Source organism: Apodemus sylvaticus, chromosome 8, assembly GCF_947179515.1.
Source record: "Apodemus sylvaticus chromosome 8, mApoSyl1.1, whole genome shotgun sequence".
Taxonomy (NCBI): Eukaryota; Metazoa; Chordata; class Mammalia; order Rodentia; family Muridae; genus Apodemus; species Apodemus sylvaticus.
Window position 1 is genome coordinate 50,320,600 of NC_067479.1, and position 16,337 is coordinate 50,336,936.

Below are 16,337 nucleotides of genomic sequence, written 5' to 3' on the forward strand. Positions count from 1 at the left end.
AGGGTTGGTTCAATATACGGAAATCCATCAATACAATCCACTACATAAACAAACTCAAAGAACAAAACCACATGGTCATTTCATTGGATGCTGAAAAAGCATTTGACAAAATTCAGCATCCCTTCATGCTTAAAGTCTTGGAGAGAACAGGAATTCAAGGCCCATACCTAAACATAGTAAAAGCAATATACAGCAAACCGGTAGCCAGCATCAAACTAAATGGAGAGAAACTTGAAGCAATCCCACTGAAATCAGGGACCAGACAAGGCTGCCCCCTTTCTCCTTATCTTTTCAATATTGTACTTGAGGTACTAGCTCGGGCAATTCGACAACATAAGGAGGTCAAAGGGATACAAATTGGAAAGGAAGAAGTCAAACTATCATTATTTGCAGACGACATGATCGTCTACCTAAGTGACCCAAAGAACTCCACTAGAGAGCTCCTACAGCTGATAAACAACTTCAGCAAAGTGGCAGGTTATAAAATCAACTCAAGCAAATCAGTGGCCTTCCTATACTCAAAGGATAAGCAGGCTGAGAAAGAAATTAGGGAAATGACCCCCTTCACAATAGCCACAAACAGTATAAAGTATCTTGGGGTGACTCTTACCAAACATGCGAAAGATCTGTATGACAAGAACTTCAAGACTCTGAAGAAGGAAATGGAAGAAGACCTCAAAAAATGGGAAAACCTCCCATGCTCCTGGATCGGTAGAATCAATATAGTTAAAATGGCCATTTTGCCTAAAGCACTATACAAATTCAATGCAATACCCATCAAAATCCCAACTCAATTCTTCACAGAGTTAGAAAGAGCAATTATCAAATTCATCTGGAACAACAAAAAACCCAGGATAGCTAAAACTATTCTCAGCAACAAAAGAAAATCTGGGGGAATCAGTATCCCTGACCTCAAGCAATACTACAGAGCAATAGTGTTAAAAACTGCATGGTATTGGTACAGTGACAGGCAGGAGGATCAATGGAACAGGATTGAAGATCCAGAAATGAACCCACACACCTATGGCCACTTGATCCTCGACAAAGAGGCTGAAAACATCCAATGGAAAAAAGATAGCCTTTTCAACAAATGGTGCTGGTTAAACTGGAGGTCAGCATGCAGAAGAATGCGAATTGATCCATCCTTGTCTCCTTGTACTAAGCTCAAATCCAAATGGATCAAGGACCTCCACATAAAGCCAGACACTCTGAAGCTAATAGAAAAGAAATTGGGGAAGACCCTTGAGGACATCGGTACAGGGAGAAAGTTTCTGAACAGAACACCAATAGCGTATGCTCTAAGAGCAAGAATTGACAAATGGGACCTCATAAAATTACAAAGTTTCTGTAAGGCAAAGGACACCATCAAGAGGACAAATCGGCAACCAACAAATTGGGAAAAAATCTTCACCAATCCTACATCAGATAGAGGGCTAATATCCAATATATATAAAGAACTCAAGAAGTTAGACTCCAGAAAACCAAACAACCCTATTAAAAAATGGGGTACAGAGTTAAACAAAGAATTCTCACCTGAAGAACTTCGGATGGCGGAGAAACATCTTAAAAAATGCTCAACTTCATTAGTCATTAGGGAAATGCAAATCAAAACAACCCTAAGATTTCATCTTACACCAGTCAGAATGGCTAAGATTAAAAATTCAGGAGACAGCAGGTGTTGGAGAGGGTGTGGAGAAAGAGGAACACTCCTCCACTGCTGGTGGGGTTGCAAATTGGTACAACCACTCTGGAAATCAGTCTGGCCGTTCCTCCGAAAACTGGGTACCTTACTTCCAGAAGATCCTGCTATACCACTCCTGGGCATATACCCAGAAGACTCCCCACCATGTAATAAGGATACATGTTCTACTATGTTCATAGCAGCCCTATTTGTAATTGCCAGATGCTGGAAAGAACCCAGGTATCCCTCAACAGAAGAGTGGATGCAAAAAATGTGGTATATCTACACAATGGAGTACTATTCAGCCATTAGAAACAATGAATTTATGAAATTCTTAGGCAAATGGATGGAGCTAGAGAATATCATACTAAGTGAGATAACCCAGACTCAAAAGGTGAATCATGGTATGCACTCACTAATAAGTGGATATTAACCTAGAAAACTGGAATACCCAAAACATAATCCACACATCAAATGAGGTACAAGAAGAAAGGAGGAGTGGCCCCTGGTTCTGGAAAGACTCAGTGAAACAGTATTCAGCAAAACCAGAACGGGGAAGTGGGAAGGGGTGGGTGGGAGGACAGGGGAAGAGAAGGGGGTTTGCGGGACTTTCGGGGAGTGGGGGGGGCTAGAAAAGGGGAAATCATTTGAAATGTAAATAAATTATATCGAATAAAAAAAAAAGAATTTCATGAATTCATTGTTTCTAATGGCTGAATAGTACTCCATTGTATAAATATACCACATTTTTTGTATCCATTCCTCCGTTGAAGGACATCTAGGTTCTTTCCAGCTTCTGGCTATTACAAATAGGGCTGCTATGAACATAGTGGAGCATGTGTCCTTATTGCATGCTGAAGAATCCTCTGGATATATGTCCAGTAGTAGTATAACAGGGTCCTCAGGAAGTGACATGCCCAGTTTTCTGAGGAACCACCAGACTGATTTCCAAAGTGGTTGCACCATCTTGCAATCCCACCAGCAGTGGAGGAGTGTTCCTCTTTCTCCACATCCTCGCCAACACCTGCTGTCTCCTGAATTTTTGACCTTAGCCATTCTGACTGGTGTGAGGTGAAATCTCAGGGTTGTTTTGATTTGCATTTCCCTAATAATTAATGATGTTGAACATTTCTTAAGGTGTTTCTCAGCTCTCCGAAGTTCTTCATGTGAAAATTCTTTGTTTAGCTCCATACCCCACTTTTTAATGGGGTTATTTGGATCTCTGGGTTCTAGTTTCTTGAGTTCTTTGTATATATTAGATATTAGCCCTCTGTCGGATTTAGGGTTGGAGAAGATTCTTTCCCAGTCTGTTGGTTGACGTTTTGTCCTTTTGACGGTATCCTTTGCCTTACAGAAACTTTGTAGTTTTATGAGGTCCCATTTGTCAATTCTTGATCTTAGAGCATAAGCTATTGGTGTTCTATTCAGGAACTTTCCCCCTGTGCCCATGCCCTCCAGGGTCTTCCCCAGTTTTTTCAATTAGTTTCAGTGTGTCAGGTTTTATGTGGAGGTCCTTGATCCATTTGGAGTTAAGCTTGGTACAAGGAGATAAGAATGGATTGATGCGCATTCTTCTGCATGCTGACCTCCAATTGAACCAGCACCATTTGTTGAAAAGACTATCTTTTTTCCACTGGATGCTTTCAGCCCCTTTGTCGAAGACCAAGTGACCATAGGTGTGTTGGTTCATTTCTGGGTCTTCAATCCTATTCCATTGATCCGCTTGCCTGATATTGTGCCAATACCATACAGTTTTTATCACTATTGCTCTGTAGTAGAGTTTAAAGTCTGGGATATTGAATCCCCCTGAAGTTCTTTTACTGTTGAGAATAGTTTTAGCTATCCTGGGTTTTTTGTTATTCCAGATGAATTTGAGAATTGCTCTTTCTAGCTCTATGAAGAACTGGGTTGGGATTTTTATGGGAATAGCATTGAATTTGTAGATTGCCTTTGGCAAGATGGCCATTTTAACTATATTAATCCTGCCAATCCACGAGCATGGAAGGTTTTTCCATTTCCTGAGATCTTCTTCGATTTCCTTCTTCAGAGATCTGAAGTTCTTGTCATATAGGTCTTTCACTTGTTTGGTTAGAGTCACCCCAAGATACTTTATGTTGTTTGTAGCTATTGTGAAGGGGGTCATTTCCCTAATTTCTTTCTCAGTCTGCTTATCCTTTGAATATATAAAAGCTACTGATTTTTTGCACTGTTCTTAACATTGTCTTCCAAGCTCCTACAGAACTTTCCACCGAGCTCTTAATATTGAATGGATCATCTAGCCCAAAATTCCAAAGTCCTTCCACGGTCCTCCCCAAAACATGGTCAGGTTATCACAGGAATACCCCACTATGCTGGTACCAATTTGTCTTAGTCAGAGTTTCTATTCCTGCAGAAGCATCATGACCAAAAAGCAAGTTGGGAAGGAAAGGGTTTATTCAGCTTACACTTCTCCATTGCAGTTCATCACAAAAGGAAGTCAGGACTCGAATTCAAGCAGGGTTGAAAGCAGAGCTGATGCAGAGGCCATGGAGAGATGTTCCTTACTGGCTTGCTTTTCCTGGCTTGCTCAGCCTGCTCTCTTATAGAACCCAAGATTACCAGCCCAAAAGTGGTACCACTCACAAGGGGCCCTCCCCCCTGATCACTAATTGAGAAAATGCCTCACAGTTGGATCTCATGGAGACACTTCCCCAACTGAAACTCCTTTCTCTATGATAACTCCAGCCTATGTCAAGTTGACAAACAAAACCAGCCAGTACAGGGACCCTGCCTCAAAATATAAGGAAAAAAAATTATTGTGGGAAGATAACTGATGTTGACTTCTGGTTACCATGTGTATATGTGTACACATGCATGGACTCGCACATATGCATCTATACATGCATCTACACCCCTTGATACACACACACACACACATACACACACACACACACACACACACACACACACACACACACAGAGAGAAGGATATAGGCATAGACAAGGATTTTTCTGACTAGGTTTCTAGTAACCTAGGAAATAATTCTAGGAATTGACAGGAGACTGAATGAAATTAAAATGCTTCTGCAGTGCATAGGAAATGGCTGTCAACAAACAGAATGGGGAAAATAATCTTTTCCAACTCGACATCAGACGAGGATAATGTTGAAGACATATAAAGAATTGAGAACATTAAATATCAAAAACCCAAATCAATAAATGGGTCTATGACATGAGTAGACAGTTCTCTAAACAAGAAATACAGATGGCCATCACTAGTCATCAGCAAGGTGCAAATGAGTATTTCTTTTGACTTCCATATCATCTCGGTCAGAATTGTTCTGAACAGTGAAACAAAAACAAATGCTGGGGAGGACACAGGGAAAGATGAAAGTTTATTCTCTGCTAAGGTAAATATCAACTTGTACAGCCACTCTAGAGTCAGTGTGTAGTTCTGAAATGTCACTGCCAATACAGTTATGACATGAACCAGATACACCACTCTTCTGTCCATATCTGAAGTAATCTAAATTACACATTCATGTTTAGAGCTATACTTACCTCAATAGTCATGAAATGGAACCAGCCTAGATGTCTATCAGGTAACTAGATGAAACATAGAGTACAAATACATACACACAAGAGAATTTTATGCAGCAACACAGAAAAAGTTAATCATGACATTTCAGGAAAATGTATGCAACTGGAAACCATTGTATTGAGTAAAATAAACTAGTTTCAGAAAGACAAGACACATTTTTCTCTCATATGAGGAGAAAGTATGTATGTGCAATGGGTATGTGCATTGCGTGCGTGTATGCGTGTTTGTGGGGAGCCTGGGGGGTTATGAAAGCAGAAAGAGGATCATGAGAGAGGAAGAAGATATCCTAAGAGAGGTGGGAAATAGAGAAGAAAATGAAATACATGTAAAGAGAAAGCAGAAATGTAGACTGACTGGGGAAGAGAAGAAGCCACTTGAGGGGGAAGAGGTAGAGTACAGAGGAGTGGGTGAAGGAAATGACTGATTTTTGTTTTAAATGAGTGTTGGCTGGTTGAAGACCATTTAGGCTGGTTTTCATTGGCCTGGCTGGGGTGTCTTAGTTTTGTCTTATATACATTAAGCTGCAGAGATATGTCCTTCTCACAACAACAAATACAGAAAAGTGCAAGTATGACTATGTAAGAACTTTCCTAAGCCTTTGCTTGACTCACTTGGGCTACACTCTAGTCATATGACCAAAGCCAGGCTCACGGGATGGAAATGTGTCCAACACAATGAGAATACATAATAACGATCATAAATTATAAAAGAAAACAGGTTCATTGAAAAAAGCTAACATGAGTTTGCTCTTTAGAATGAGCCTTATTAGGAGAGTCACAGGTTCATGGTCATAGACAGCCATGAGTAGAGAGCCTTATTGGGGTGCCATGCCACCTGACAGGAACTTGACATCAATCATTGTGAAGTTCCTCTCCCAGCCTTTGAGTGAGAACTCCTGTGTTAGCCATAATCCCCTCCACTGGTGGAGTGCTCAGACCAAGGTGAAGCCCATTGTTCTTCAAGGACCTGCAGTTTCCTGAGAAACACTAGCCACCTGCAGAGCAACTGACTGAGAAGCTTCCAGCCTTTGGGGAAAGGGTCCCCTTCCCCCGACCCCCACCACTGCCTATATATTTGGAGTCCTCCATTAAACTTTCAGACCTTGACTAGCAGGTGTCGTCTTGGTCTCCATCTCTTTTTGCCACCTTCCCATACAGCCCAGCTTCCCTTCTAGGTAACCCGTTCAATGTAACTGTGGGCAGTTTCAGCCATGATGAGGGACTTAAAGTAGGAGACCATCAGGAGAGTTATAGCATCACACCCATAGACAGCCATGGAAGTGCTCTGAAAGCATGTGGGAGCCTGCAGAGAACCCAGTTCCCTTCAGATCCCGAGAACAAAGGAAGATTTTTAAGGAGAGGTAGAGAGTAGGAAATGGGAATGCCCTGCGCCATATGACCTGGTCTGACTTGTCCTGGCCTGCATGCTGTAAGTTAGGAAAACACTGATAAATACAATGGTGTAATTCAAGGTTGGCCTGCATCTCAGGATCCAGGCCCAGGGGCCCAGGCATCACAGCTACAAATGGGAGGTAGACAAAAGAATTAGTTTTAAGATCCATGAGGTCACAGCCCACGCTAATCAACTGTGGGTCGCAATTATCTGAATTCTGAAAGAGAAAGATAACTAGAGGGTCTATATTTTACAGTGTGTATTTATACAGATAGACAAAGAGTTGAGACCAAAAGTACACATTAGCACAGCCTGATATCACAAACGTAGGTGACAGGACCCACCTTGAGACACAATCTTTATTTTGCTTAATCTATATCCTTTTTGTTTATTTCTGAATTTAACTGTTTATCGAATTCCACATCAAGTCACATTTAAACAACTGCCGGACACTCATCAACCTTCTTGGCTGTCCCTATCTACCCTTATTCCCTTTAAATCAACTGGAAGGATGGCATTATAGTGGGCCAGTGACCTCCAACTCCAAGTCTTCTCTGTGAGACTCCTTGGATGCTTCCCAGGCAGAGCCACCATATTCAGCAAGTACACAGCACAAGTGCCCACCCCACAGTCCTCCAGTACAGTTTGTACCCAGATAGTCAAGAGCTGAGAGGTCATTCCTCAGTCTTTCTCTTTACCTTCACAACCTATTTTCAAAAAACGATCATGACTGACACATTAACATAAATCTAAACTTTAGGGATAGGATGAAGCTGAGTGGTAGGCCATTTGTATAATGTACGTTAGGCTCTGGGTTCCATCCCCAGCACCAATAACAAACAAACAAACAGATACATAGATACCTCACATGCATTTCTGACAAATCTTTGTCATATATGGTGCACTCTGCCTTCTAACTCACCTTATTTCCACTTTGCCCTTCTTCATCAATTATGTCCCATGTGTAGAAAGAAGAAATTTGTTAAAACATAAAGCATGTGACATGCCTCCCTGCTCGAGCTCCTCTCATGGTGTCCTGTCATATTAATGGCACAATTCAGATCCCTGAAATGCCTTAGAAAGCCACGTATGCCTTGGCCCTACACCCTGTGCTGCCTCTCTACCCATGCACTGCACACTTGTCTCCCGGCATCCTTTGACTTACTCATTATGCCCAGTTCCTTCCCACTGAAGGACATTTTTAACTGTTGATCCATCTACCACAAAATTTTCTGCCCCAGGCCAGCAAAAGCTTACTTTTTACATGACAACATGAATTCATTTGTAAGATGACAGGCAACTTCAACCAAGTTATTCTCTGACCTCTGTACCTACACTGTAGCATATGTGTGCCAGAATCCACATGTCATATAAACATGCAATCATAATAAACAAAAATTGTTTAAAATCTTCCACCCCTTACTATTCACACTCAGCTATTCTTATTTCTCAGGACGGCCTTGGTTAAATCAAAACAAGAAGTAACTACTCATAGTCTTCCCATTACTCTCAACGTATTAATTACCCTATCAAATTTCCTTTGTAACACATCAGCTGTATTTCTCCTTTAACTGTTTTCCTCCTCTAACTAGAAAGTAAGCATTGTGACTACAAGAACTCTATCTTATTGATCATCATCTTCCTCTTAAGAGAGTGCCTGTCACAAAGCAGCAGCTCAATAAATGTTTATAAAATGATAGATACATATATAGACACTTACATAAGATATATATAGATAGATATAGATATAGATATAGATATAGATATAGATATAAAATGGCTGTTGGCCACAATCAAGTTATCAATGATAATAGCATGTTAACTTGGTATATGAAGACACATTTCTCCCAGTTAGGCCACCTCTTTTCTTCCTTAAACTAATGTAATAGAGTACAATTTTTTACTAGTGTTAGCATTTTCTTTGGTCTATTTCCACCCTTAAACTAGAAATATACTGTTACCACTACTTCTCCTTTTCTCCCTCTGTCCTATTTCATTAAGATAAAACAAGGTCAGTAAATTCCAAATCTTTACATTTTGCAATTCAATAAATTTTGTGTTTTAAATTTTTATCTATCTATCTATCTATCTATCTATCTATCTATCTATCTATCTATGTATAAATCTATCTACCATCTATTATCACTATATGTGTAAAGGTTAATGTGTATAAGTGAGGGCTGATGCTAACATCAGGCAGAGTCAGAATTAAACCAGATTGTTTAGATCTAGATAACATTTGGAGAATTAGAAAATTGGCTCGGTGCTAGAAAGTAGTCCAGACAGTATAAGAATTCTAACACTGTTCTTTATCAGTTTGGCCATTTTTAAGGTCTTTGTCTTTCTACCCAACTTTAGGATCAACTGGTTACAAAACAAAACCAAAGTAGAATTTTTGCTTGAGATTGTTTTTACGATATGGGTAAAATAAATAAAATACGAGAGCTAACATTTTAATGATTTATGAAAATGGTATACCTTTATGTTTTTTAATTCTTTAACTTTTCTCATCTATGCGTGGCTTGTTTTGACCATTTGCCAAGCTCATCTCTTCTTAACAGCACAGTTTTGGTACCATTGTAAATGGTGGTTTTATTTTTTCTTAATTCCTGATAATTTCTTGACCATAAATAGATATACATATAGTTTTTAAATATTAATCTTAGTATTCTATTACTTTTAATGCCCATTTATTCATATTAATAGCCTTTTCAGTATTCTTCAGCATTTTTCTGAATGTAACTATACCAAGCATAACTTTTTTAAAAGTTTATTTCATCCTATCTGGATACATTCTATTTCTTCTCCTTACAATTCTTGCTTTGAATACTGATACCACTTTGAATAAAACAAAAGCAAACTTCTCGCTTTGTTCCTGATCACTAGAGGGAAACACTCAGCATCTCAGCCTCAGGCATATGGTTGTTCCTACACAGATGTTCTTTTCCTTTAGATTGAGGAAATTGTCATTTATTCCTAATGTGCTGTAAGCTTTTTCCACAAATAGATGTTGAAACAAGTATTTTTTAATAGAATCTAAAATTCTCTTTCTATAACAAAGCTTTTAGTTGAATCTTTGCTTTAAAATCCATGTGGATCTTAACAACTCAGAATAAAATATAAGTCTCTTATTACTGTGTATAGCTTCCACCATTTCTCAAAACCTTCTCTATGCTATCTATGCTATTTCCCAAGTACCTCGAGTGCTGTGAATGCCCCAGTGCTGTCAAGCCTGGATGGACTCTCTGGAATCTTATCCCCCAACCCCTCTCTCTATAAACTTGTCCTGGGTAGTCAATACTCCAGCTGCCCTTTACAATGTGACTTTGAAAGATCACTTCTCTAGTTTTCTAATGTTGATGAAGCCATGTGTCATGCAATTATTTGTTTGATTTTTTTTGTCTTCCTCTCAATAGGGCATGAGCAGTGCAAGAGAAAACACAATGTTTTGTAAAATTTTTACTTAAAAATAGGTTCTTGGCATAAATAAAAAAATGTCTGAAATTTTATCTTAAAAAGTTGTTTTAAGAAATTCTTTCTAGAAATCTAAGACATTGCTTTGTATTATATCCTAATTTTTCAAATATATTTTTAGGAGTGACTAAAATAAGGAGAATATTTATAACAATCTATACTACATTAACAAAATCATTACCATTGTATATCTATGAATATGTTAATACTTAAGTAAATGTCAAAATCAAGTCCTACTGTCCACTGTGTCCCCCAAATGACACCTCTCATAGAATTACAAGTCTGCTTTAAGACAAGCCCTTACAGTCACCCCTTAGTTATCCTCTCTGGTTTACAAAAGAAAAGGAAGAGGCAATGGCAAATTCAATTGTAGAGCTAAATATGCAAATCTAACCTTGAGAGCAGGGCAGCTCAACTCCAGAGCCTGCTCTTTGTTTCTAAGATCTATTAATAATGTCTTTACAAACATGCTTTGCTTTTTCTAGTCACATTCACAGAATGTAGTTATGTTCAATTTTGCTTCATGCAAGCCCAAGATGTCTCCCATGTTCCTTGCAGAATGAGAGATCATCATGAAGAGGAAAGAACATAGAGAAAAGCTACTCGAAGTATTCACTGACAACTAATTGTTCAAATGCCTGGCTTGCCTGGCTTACATGGTTTTACTGGCTTCTTCAATGTGTGGTTTTATGGAGGCAACACCACAAGGATGAATTTAAATGATTCTATGTGATGTGTTGGATTTTATGTACTTACACTACAGCCATTATGACAATATAGCTGCAATGGCACTGTGTAAGTCAATGGGAGTGTAAGATATTCTAAAAACCCAAATCATCCATATAGACTACTGTGGTGGTGCTGGTGTGTGTGTGTGTGTGTGTGTGTGTGCGCGCGCGCCTCTGTATTTGTGTCTGTGTGTCTCCTGTGTCTGTGAACATGCATGTATGCGTGTACATAAATGTGAAAACCACATGACAACCTCTAGTGTTCTTCCTCAAGCGCCATCTACTTTATTTACTTCATGAGACAGGGCCTCTCAGTGGCTCAGAGCTTGTCAAGTAGGCTAGTGGTAAGCCACAGGGATGGGCCTTTCTCCACACCCCAAGGCACACATCAACACCCCCGGTCCTGGCTAACAAACTCAGGTTCTCGTGCTTGTGTGTTATAAAGAAATGGCCTGAGGTGACTGCTCCCAGCCTGCTAGCTCCTCCGTGACTGAAGGCTCTCTGAATCCCAGCATACTAGGACTCTAGTCCTAGAAAGCTTACTTTCTCAGCAGAGAATTCTGATGTTCTGCGAAGTAAGCTGCATGCCTGAGGAAGTGGCCTTCATGATCATTTTTTCATGAGAAAAATCTTTTGTTTTAATTAAACTAAGCAACATTTAAAAGAGTTAGACTACAGGCATATTTCTCAGTCTGCAAGGAGGTTCAGGTCACCTTAAACCTAGATAAACTACTGTTTGAGAAACAGAAGCTATTGAGAATTAAAAGCTATGAGAAATCTTTAAACTGCTTGCCTATAAAGGATGGTGGAGAATTCAATAAAGTATGCAGTGGTTCACAGTTACTCTGCATCCCCTGTGTCCTGATTACTGCGATTCTACCCAGGACCCCAATGCACTAGACGCTGACAGTGTGTCAAGCACATCACTGACTGAACTGTCATCTGTAATTTCTTCATACATTATAGTTCACTAAAAAAGGCATTTAAAAGATATGAAATTAATTACCTGCAAATGGAACAGAATTGTTTTATGTCTTTCTATTTCTGATGTTTGTGACTGTTGTTGTCTTGCGACTTGCTCGACAGCATCCGTTAATGAAGATACGTCTTCTTTGACCACAGCTAGACAATAGAAAACGGTATGTAATAAAAATTCAATGAAAACACTTTAAGAAAGTATATTTCTTTCTATAAATTCATTACAAATTGATTTTTTTCTTATAAATAACTCAATTTAGGATTGACAGTCTCCTTTTTTAAGCTTCAAAGAAACTCAAGAACAAGGCAATAGTAATGGCACTGCAAGGTTGCTCACCTCAGTGCGCTACCAGTTCTCTATAGGACAGAGTGAATGGGATTTTCTTAACTTCTTTTTGTTTGTTTGTTTGTTTTTTGTTTTTTGGATTTGGTTTTTTTGAGACAGGGTTTTTCTGTGTAGCCCTGACTGTCCTGGAATTCTCTCTGTAGACCAGGCTGGCCTCGAACTCAGAAATCCACCTGCCTCTGTCTCCCAGAGTGCTGCGATTACAGGTGTGTGCCACCACTGCCCAGCTTCTTAACTTCTTAATCTAGACCTCTTGCACATATAATTACAGTACTACCAAGGTAAGTGAAAAACACTTGTAGTTTATTATTTTTCAATATGTCTGGTCCTGACTTCCAAAATCATTTGCTTTTAGAAATTACAACTCAAACATTCTCCAAGACCTCCCATGTTCCTCTCTTGCTCTTTTTCTCAAATTTATGGCCTTTTCCTCTTAATTTTTGTTACACACACACACACACATAGACACACACACATATTACTAAATGTATAAGTACGATCTTCTCAGTCTATATAATGTAACTTTCCCATATGTTTTCAAGCCTGACTACTTGGTATTAGATAACAAACTCTACCATGGGGAAGACCTACCCCCACACACATATACTATCAGTAGTCCTTAGTTGTGTAGTCCTACTCTTGAGTGTTATATAAAACTTATGAGCCCTCTATGTGCTACCCTGATGAGCTATGACTGTGTCCTTGTCCTCTCACTTGCTACAAATTTTATCCCTAGGATCCTTCATTCCCATCCATCACTGCTCCTGCGCACCCAGCTGTGGAACGGAGATTGCTTCCTTATCTGTTCAGCTAAGACGCCTCCTTACCTTTTGTAGGAATGACTTCATTCTTCCTTTCTGTGTCTCCTGACATTCTTTGTCTGGTAATTTTTCCCCTGGATTGGCTTGCTTTCTTTTCGCCTATAAAACAATATATCTATATTGATAATATTTCAATTTTTGTTTTTTTCCTGTCATGTATTCATAATCATGACAGTTGTTAAATACATTACAAGGATAATTAAGGAGTGTTCACCATTACTATCAACAATGAAGTGAGATTTAGGAAGGTAAGAAAAATTATATTTCAGTTTTGGCTTTGCTTTTCAGCAGTTAGGACCTTGAGGAAGTTATTTTGTTTATCTTCAGTGTCTTCAAACCCCACAGGGCCAAGGTAATAATTAAAGATATTATAATATAATCTTAAGTGTGATGTATGTGCACACACACACACACACAAAACACATGACATGTTATGTTGGGTAGTTATTATGGATTGGCAGTAGGAATGTGTACTGTGTTGAAATAGATTTAACCACACATGTAAGAAATGATTCCAAGAACATATAAAAATGTATGTCCAGTATTATTTTGACCATGGCAGGTCCTGGTCCTAAGCAGGTTTGGAAGCTAATTTGTCTATCTTTTATTTAGGAGCAAATGATAAGATGAAGGCAGAGATTTTATTCCATCAAAAAGGAAAAGAAAGAATCACACTAACACAATAGTGGCAAGGTGTCAAGAATGTTGCAGTTCTCAGGAAAAACAGCAACAGAATTTGCCTGTCCAGAGGAAATAATACAGGTTCTTATGATGAAATAAATGGATTCAATGTCAACAAATTACATTGAGATTAGAAGTTATCACCTTTTATTTAACATTTGTACATGAAGAATTTTCTAGCCAGTTGACTATGTTAGCAAAAGCCCAAGATTTTTATAGATGCTATAAATCTTACCTATACTAAAGTGATTCCAAACTTTGCCTGACAAAACAAAAAGAACAACAAAAACTAAAACAAAAAACCAGGAAACATTATCCTAAAACTCAGCACATTTGAGGAAACATCCACAGAGAAGTTCCAGCAATCACCAAGCATCTTTCCTAAGGATTAAATGCAACATAACACAACACAATATACACACACATACACACCCATATGCACACACACATATATGTGCGCACACAAACACACCCCACCCCCACACGAACATTACACATGCCTTCTAAACTAAAACTTAAATGACTAAGATTTATTCAATAAACAAAAAGAAAGAATACCAAAATCACTTCCTAGTTAAGGAGATTGAAAACTATGTAGAAATATCTTACGCCAAGCAGAAGGAGCCCTGAAAGTTTGGCTAGCAGGTCGTCAGAATCTGTATATTTTCTTGTCTTCAAATCACTTCCTTCAAATCTCACTTGGAAGTTCTTCCTGATGTCTTCCTGGCTCTGAGTCCATTCCATAGTCATGCTTCTGCTCTATATCCTCCCCGCATTGCACACAGAACTGCCTCAGATTAATATTGGTGGATCCAATTACATTCTCCAGCTTATTTGTTAGGTTCTGTGGTCAAAGACTTTACATTTTATCTACCTGACTTGAACATGCAGACTTTATACTTAGCCCAATGCTTTCATTCACTACAGTGCTGAACTTTTTCCATGCCTACTTGTGCTGGACACTAAGTACTTCAGATTTTTTAAGTATTATATATAACACTATTTATATATATATAATACTATTAATTCAGTATTATAATAGTATATATACTTCAGATTTTTTAAGTATTATATATAATACTATTTATATATATATATAATACTATTAATTCAGTATTATAATAGTATATCAGTATTAATAATAGTATATATATAATACTATTTATTCAGCTCTTGGTTCTAAGTTCTTTATCTATATGAATTCATCTGACTCTATAAGGTAGATATTTATAGAAAAGCCCACTGAGGTACAAATAAATCAAGGAATGTATATAGTCAGATAGCTATAATGATATTACTTGAATTCATTTATTTTGGTACCAAAGTTCATATTCTTTTTTAAAAAAGATTTATTTATTTATTTATTTATTTGTTTGTTTGTTTGTTTGTTTTATTTGAGTACATTGTAGCTGTCTTCAGACACACCAGAAGAGGGCATTGAATTCCATTACAGATGGTTGTGAGCCATCATATGGCTGCTGGGAATTGAATTCAGGACCACTGGAAGAGCAGTTAATGCTCTTAACCGCTGAGCCCTCTCTCCAGTACCAAAGTTCATATTCTTAATGCTGTGTTAGAGTACTACTTTTGATAGGGTAGAATCTTCACTTATTTATCACTTCAGAATCAAATTAAATTGTTAATCTTTTTGCCCTAGTGCTGGGGGCTTGAACCCGGGAATACTGTCTTTGCGGGCATCACACACCCATCCTACCACAGAGCATCTTCTTTTCCATTCACACTACTATCACCACTTTTCTATTTGAGGAACTATTTCAAGATAGTGGCAGCAGCACCCTACTTTGCATGTTTGACTAGGAAAGCCGATTTCATGCTGTAAGTTTCTGTTAGGTGAATTATTTTCCTAGTAGCTCCAATCTCCTTCCTCCAAACCAGTGCCACTGCACAATCTGCCTAAGGCTGGACATTATACATCATGCCTACCCTAACTCAGTCTTTAGCCTTTCCCAGCAGTCCTGACTGTAAGGGTGTACCCCACTGAGCTTGGTACAGCCGTAAATGGATGCAAGCACAGGCCCCAACTCATCCTTATTTGCTCCCTGAAACTCAAGCTCCACCTTCAGCAGAATCTCCAAGCTTGCTTTACCGTTTCTGCTTTAAGTGAAACCCAGAAACACCGCCTCTTCATCAGGTGTAGTATATCCTCAAAGACATTACTTTGACCTTAGTCTCAAAATACTTTCCTTCTTTATCTGGTTATACACATTGCCCAAACCTGACTAACAGGAATGCCACCACACAGTCACGCCATGATCTCCTTCAGTGATCAATCCCTTTCTTTAATCCCATCATAGCCAAGATACTTGCTATCCTCTTCATTACGTTAATCCTTCTTGAGCCCACTCAAGTATCTACCATGCCACCTTTAATGCACTTCTGCACGGTATCTAGGCCATCCATGTTTCTACATTCAAAGACCCAGTTCAATCTTCCTTCATTTGACCCATTGACAACATTTGACACATTTGATCGTGAGTTCCTCTTCTAAAACACAATACCTTGCCTCTTTTGCTGATTCTTTTCATCTTTTACACTCCTTATAGAGTGCCCTAGCACTCATCTTAACTTGCCTCTTCTGTTCCTCCTAATACAGGATGCCCTCCAGGTCAATGCTCTAAGATCACCTAGTATAAGG

The 16,337-nt window shown here is 38.7% G+C and overlaps 1 protein-coding gene across 2 annotated transcripts in view; it reads right to left on the reverse strand.

Annotated features, from left to right (window-relative positions):
* The window catches only part of Ccdc122 (coiled-coil domain containing 122), a 71,144-nt gene that overhangs the window by 45,274 nt on the left and 9,533 nt on the right, over window positions 1-16,337 (reverse strand). For both annotated transcript variants that reach the window (XM_052190909.1, XM_052190908.1), the window contains exons 2-3: window positions 13,007-13,099; window positions 11,862-11,977 (exon numbers count right to left, since the gene is read on the reverse strand). In XM_052190909.1, the coding sequence (XP_052046869.1) occupies window positions 11,862-11,977; window positions 13,007-13,052 (162 nt within the window). In that variant the 5' untranslated portion in view covers window positions 13,053-13,099. The remainder of the gene's footprint in view (window positions 1-11,861; window positions 11,978-13,006; window positions 13,100-16,337) is intronic.